This window comes from Xiphophorus couchianus, chromosome 14 (genome assembly GCF_001444195.1).
Source record: "Xiphophorus couchianus chromosome 14, X_couchianus-1.0, whole genome shotgun sequence".
NCBI lineage: Eukaryota > Metazoa > Chordata > Actinopteri > Cyprinodontiformes > Poeciliidae > Xiphophorus > Xiphophorus couchianus.
Genome location: NC_040241.1, coordinates 7,386,467 through 7,392,671, shown reverse-complemented (window position 1 = coordinate 7,392,671; position 6,205 = coordinate 7,386,467). Strand labels below are relative to the sequence as shown.

Here is a 6,205-nt window from a genome sequence, read left to right as displayed (position 1 = left end):
GATAATTTATAAGAAATTAAATTAAGTTTATCCAAGTAAATGTATTTAATTTATTAAGGTGTCAAGTTAAGCAAACATAGATAACTGCAATTTAATTACATTTTAACAATTTAACAATCAATTATTTTTAAGTTGTACCTCCATTCTCTTTTTCAGTGTAGAAGCCCATTGTCATCTCCACATTCTTGAGCGAGTTTGTACACCCTGAGACTTGTGTGAAACTCCTCAGAAAGAAGATTTATTTTTTGATACTTTGAAATTGATATGCTTTCAGTTCCCTTCAGAATTGATATATGGAAGGTAACTTTTATACTCTTCAGAATAAAATCCCATATTTTTTTCTTTTTCTTTTTACCTCTTTGCCTAACAACATAATGGACCATTCCTATGTTCTTAATAGGTTTAAGCTCTTAACATCCCTGCCTTCCACCACCTTTTAATTGCTTCTATTTTCTTTTTCCTCCCTTCAGTGCTTCAGATATGTGATATATGAACAGAGGTGGGCTGTTTGGAAGTGCATTTATTTGAGTACTGTTCTTGAGAACTTGTACTTTCAGTATTTATGTATCTTTGAAAGCACCCACTCCGGTGCTTTAACATAATTAATATTTGGACAGAGCTTTGTTTGTCGGACTAATATTTGACCAGTACGATCAGGACTTTGACTCAAATAATGAAACAAAGTACTTCTTTCACCGTTGTTTATGACTGAAAGTTACTCGTTTGATTTAGTTTTCATGAGAAGAAAAATTGCAGAATACATAAAAAGTAATTACAATTTGCCAAGGATGTTTATTTTTAGTCATAAATGCATGCAAATCAAAAGACTGTATAAACAAACCTTTAAAAGGTTTGAAGGTACATTAGCCAGAGACAAATCAGTGTAAATCTACCCACATGTGATCATAGCACTTAACCATATATAAGTACAGCATTAACTATGTTTAATTTGGATTGAATACAGTAATACAGATGGTTTTAATAGTAAAGTTGAGATTCTACTTAAACACCTTTGTGTTAACATTTTTTAACTAAGCAAAATTAATTGCAACTAGCTTAGGAGAATCCAGCTACAGAGGTGCACCACAAGAAGAAGCAAGCATTTTCTTTTTTTTTTAGCAACAGTTACATTCCACCGCTGCCGACAAAGACATGGAGAATGAGCGCAAGTGCAGAGAGAGCCACGAGGTGAGTGAAGTGACTCAGGTTTTCACCACTGCCAAAGAGGCTGTCATCAGTGGTAGAAGGCATAAAGGTAGGAGGCATGGAGGTGGGGCAGGAGAAGGACAAGTCATCATCTGAGCCACGGGAGATGAAATCGGCAAAGCCCGGTCTCATGCCAGTGACCGTGTTGCTGATCCACTCCTGATAGTTGGACACTCGAGAGTAGACGCCGGGTTTCATTGGAATGGCGCAGCCATAACCAAAACTCACCACCCCACCCTGGACCCACACAAGACTGTTGTACGTCACCAGCGGTCCTCCCGAGTCTCCCTGTGAGAGGAAGCAGAAGAGATTTGAACTTTGCTCCTGCTTAAATTATTTTTTTGTGCGAATAAGAGTTGAGATTGTTTTTGCTTGAGCACAATAGAATTTACATTATGTAAAATCTGCTTGACCTGATTCTTTACAGAACAAAAAAGAGTTGAGCTAAAAAAAATCCTTATTTGTTGGTCTATCACCTTGACATCATACCACCGTATGTTTTACAGAGTTGAGAAGATCCAGGTACATAACGAATCTCACGCACACACAAAAAAAAGCACTAGTCACCTGACACGAGTCCTTTCCTCCCTGATCAAGGCCAGCACACATCATGTTCTCTGTGATGGTGGCAAAGCCTTGATTGTAGCATGAGCACTTGTTATTTCCAATGATCGGTATTTCAACCTCCTGCAGGATGTCAGGGAATATCCTATTACCTAATGGAAGAACAATTTCAGCGTTTTTGTTTTATGGGATTTCAGAAAACACGACTGTTTGAGTTGAATGAATGATCTGTAACTTACCAAGGTCACCAAAACCAGTGACCCAGCTGTGGGTACCCTCATGAAAGGTGCTGTTATGTGAAGCTAGGCACACCGGCTGAATGTAGTCTGTGAAATTGACCCTAGCCGACAGCTTCAGCAGAGCGATGTCATTGTTATAAGTGTAACGGTCGTAATCGAGATGGACGACGGATAGTGCGATCCCCCGAATCTCTTCATTGGGGTTGGATTGCGATAAATTGTAGGCACCCAGATGAACTTGAGAACTGAGGATGTCACTATTATAGACAAAAGTAACAAAGATTGAGTTCAGCATTTAGAGATTGTCACCATCACCCTAGGAATCAAAGGTGAGAAGAGTAGCACTATTTTAACAGTTTTGCTCAAGGAAAAGTAGAGAGTAGCAATCTAAGAAATTACTGAAGAGTAAAAAAGCATTTGGTAAAGACTACTGAACTACTGAATAGCTGATCAAATCATCAACCATTAGATATTTAAAAATTTTATGATGAGACAGACCAAAATGTTATCACACTTTCTGTATGGACTAGTCACCACAGAAAAACATCCACATCCTCTGACGCTTGCGCCATCATGCTTCAGCATAGGGATTGTAATTGGGGATTTAAATGTTTTGTGGTCTAAAGCAGCGGTCTGTAACATTTATGAATTTTTTTTTGTCTTTTATCACATTTTTGTTAAAACTCACAATGTTGTGACAGTACAGTATGAGGCAATCTGTGAAAAAGTCTAACTCCTCCGCCTTCTCCTTATGGACCTGCTGTTACCTGAACAAATCTACTGCTATGTCATAAACAACCAATCAGCGCCAGGAGAATGGTCTTAGTGCTGCTAAACAATCACCCTTGTTTACACGCTGCTCATACCCTCCACATTTCGGTCTGCTCCGCTGCAGCTGGTTCACCACAATGGAGGCTGTCTGAATGCTACGGCTAGTTAGCATGGCCACTGGTGAGTGGATAAACGATTTTCCTGGAACTGTAAGTTGTTTCTCTGTCGTTGGCGTATACAGGTGTGATTGACAGCGCTAAGGCCCGCCTTCTGGCTCTGATTGGATGCTTTTAACTGCGAGCGGTGCATTTCTTCAGGGAGAAAGGGGAGGAGCTCTATCTTTTCACACATTATCTCTCATATTGTCACGACATGGAGATAGTTTTAACAAATGTGTAAACCTATTTTTGTAACAGTAACATACTCTAGCTTTATCGGCTTCCAGAAAAAAATGTGGAAATAAATCCAGATATGATCAAATGGTTGTAACCATGCCCAATGAGAGAGAGAAATCTCACCTTCCAATGCAGTGGGCCGCGGTCAACACCCACTGGTCGGTGATCAGGGATCCACCACAGAAGTGACTATTATTTGTCTGTATGCTGACCTGCCAGGGCCAACGGCCCGGGGATGCATCCTGACCCCCAACAATCCGGCTTGCTTTAGTTACAATACCACACCCTGTTACAGAAAACAAGAAACAATAAGAAATGTCATAAATGTTGATATATAATGTTACAAAAAAATCATATTGTGTATAGTTTTACCACTTACAGCTGAGGTAAATAGAAAGTATACCCTCCTTAATTAATGACCAGATCAACACAGGACAGATTTCAAAATGTCAATATTTAAGCCAAATTTATACCACATCAAACCAAGTACACTTCAAAAATTGTTCTGTACAAAAATTTGTAAAACTATAGAATTTAAAACAGTCATACAAATCTAAAAATGAAATGCAAATTTTATTAGATTGTTCAAATGGCTGCATACGTTTTAATCACTGCTAAACAGCACACACGTTTGACAGAGTTCTGATTTTAACGTTGCATAACTAGTACTCAAGTAATTCAAAGAAAACATCATTATCTTGAAATATGTGATGTTAATACGCTCTAATCTGAAAACAAAAGTAGTGAACTTGTAAAACATGTAGAATTAATCTTTGACACTTACTTGGCTGCTGTTGTGCCAGACAACCTGAAACAAAGACCAAAGATGAGTTTATTAATTTAAGAAACAACCGTCTCCAACTCGGCATGTCATTATTCACAGTATGTTTTGAGTTATATTTCCTATCCTTTATGTTTATAGTCCATTAGATTCTAATCTTAGATACATTGACTACAAATGAATTTGTAAATTTGGTGTTTGACTTCTTTAATTTTCTTTTTTTGTGTGTGATACATTTATTCAGGGATGAGGTTAAATTTTCATCCAGTACAAAATCAGCAAACAATTATTTGTGAGGAGTGGTAGTTAGTTGCAAATAACTCAACTATGTGCTGGCTATAATACTTTATCAATGTGGCATTTTATTGGTGGTCCTGGCCAATTTCAAATATGTTTCTCAATCTTCTAAATATTGTTTTGTTTTTGAATTTCAAGGCAGAAATTGAAATGTTTTTATTTATGATTCTGATTTATTTCAAAGCAGAGAAAAGCACTTTGGAATGGTCACAACCTTTTGCATAGTGATTATGTAAAGGACTGCATCTAGAAGTTCAACATATACAGGATATACAAGATAGCTTGATTTAAATTTTTTAAAGTCCTATGAAAGTATTGAACATACATGTGATGCTTTTAAGCATCACACTTTTGACCTTCATTCACAAAACATTATACTCTACAAGAAATAGAGCGGATATTCCTGAGATAATCTGCAAATTTCTCAGTTTATTTCAAGTGTTTTTTGCATTAAGAAATGTGTACATATTTTTAATAAAATCAAAACATTTGGAATAATCTTAAATCTAACAAAATGTATCTTTTCGTGGATGTAATATTGTTAGCTTAGGTCTTTGAACCTACTAGTTTATATGACAGGGATATTCAACTGTGTCACACTTTAGACACCACTGGAGATCTACCAATTTACCTAATTACTCAAAGATCAGAACTATAAATTGACAAAAATTGGTAATACAATGTAAGTTGACTACTTTTCTGATTTTAATCTGTGTAATTCTGAGCTCAACATATTTTATTTATATATCTTTGTTATATAGTCTGGTTAATAGAGGTGGGTGAATTGATCGAAAATATTTAACATTGATACCAAGTCATCAATGTTGTGTAACACTGATAACTTGGTACCGATACTACCAAGTTAGTATCGGTATTGTATCGATTCAAGCGTGGTAAGATCGATACATTAGTGTCTGATTCCTTCTTGAAATTTTGTTGCCAAAGGAACGACTGGTACAAAAAAACAACAACCTTCAAACAGGATTTAAAAACAACTTTTAAAACAAAGTGCATATTCTCTTAATTTGATTTCATCAGTTTCACTTTGTGTGATTATTTAAATGCTGGAAAAGCAAGAATTTGTTCATAGTGGCGTACTGCGTAGATAGAAAATAACTGTTTTTCTCCCACAACCGTGTTGAGTCAGAGAATAATTATCAGAAGAGTAAATAAAAAAATATGAAGAGAGCAAGTTTGTAAAAATATTTCTTACCATTGCATACGAGACTGGTCAACACAATGAACGCAGAAAACTTTTGAAGAGTCATTTTGAAAGTCTCTAAACACTCATCACAAAGTGTCAGACTTTAATAGTCTGGCTTCAGATGTTTAGCTCCACCCCTAATGCCATCCATCCTATTGACTACCGACTTTCATTTGACATAAGCAGTATGAAGAAAAAGATAGATGAAAAACATGTTTGGCCTCATGGTAAGGTGGTGCATTGTGCAGATACAAAAGATGTTCAGTGAAGCAACAATTGATTGTAATCAGAAGTTCTTTTTTTCCACCCTTGTCCTTTGTCCTCATCATTCCCTTTTTCTCCTTCTTTTTGTCTTTGCCTTTAGTTAAGCAATAATTTATAATTCAAAGTAACTTTGGCTCACCTTTCTCAACATCATTTTACCCCAGTCCGCTAGATTAATCAATGCTGTATTCAGCAACTTTCTTTCTTTTCTTCCCTAGAAAATCAATTGAGATTTGAGAGTCACTTTGGTCTGTTTTTCTCTTAAACATCCATTCTTGAAGGAAGAGTCTGGGTTCAAGTGTTATAGGTCTTCCTGAGATTAGACATTTTGTGTGTGGACTTCGATGGGTTTCCTTAAATAGAAAACGTTTTTAAGCCAACTGGAATAATGAGCTGAACTTTTCTCACTGTTGGAATCCATTGAAATGCACGTAGCTGCATCTTCCTGTAAACGTAGGAGCTGGGCAAAACCATAGCTCAACTT

At 36.5% G+C, this 6,205-nt stretch overlaps 1 protein-coding gene across 1 annotated transcript; it reads right to left on the bottom strand.

Annotated features, from left to right (window-relative positions):
- Positions 1-769: 769 nt before the first annotated feature.
- LOC114157335 (anionic trypsin-2-like) lies at positions 770-5,574 on the bottom strand. The gene is made up of 6 exons (XM_028038230.1): positions 5,467-5,574; positions 3,960-3,983; positions 3,299-3,461; positions 2,010-2,266; positions 1,774-1,922; positions 770-1,494 (listed from the first exon to the last, which is right to left on the bottom strand). The coding sequence occupies exons 1-6, from the start codon at positions 5,519-5,521 to the stop codon at positions 1,126-1,128; spliced, it is 1,017 nt and encodes a 338-aa protein (XP_027894031.1). The 5' UTR covers positions 5,522-5,574; the 3' UTR covers positions 770-1,125.
- Between the last annotated feature and the right edge of the window lie 631 nt (positions 5,575-6,205).

Excerpts from the sequence above, each read along its gene's own strand:
- LOC114157335 (XM_028038230.1), bottom strand. The coding sequence starts at position 5,521 with ATGACTCTTCAAAAGTTTTCTGCGTTCATTGTGTTGACCAGTCTCGTA. Across the intron at positions 3,462-3,959 it reads TCTGGCACAACAGCAGCCAA|GGTGTGGTATTGTAACTAAA; the intron begins GTAAGTGTCAAA and ends TTTCTGTAACAG. Across the intron at positions 1,495-1,773 it reads GAGGAAAGGACTCGTGTCAG|GGAGACTCGGGAGGACCGCT; the intron begins GTGACTAGTGCT and ends TTCCTCTCACAG.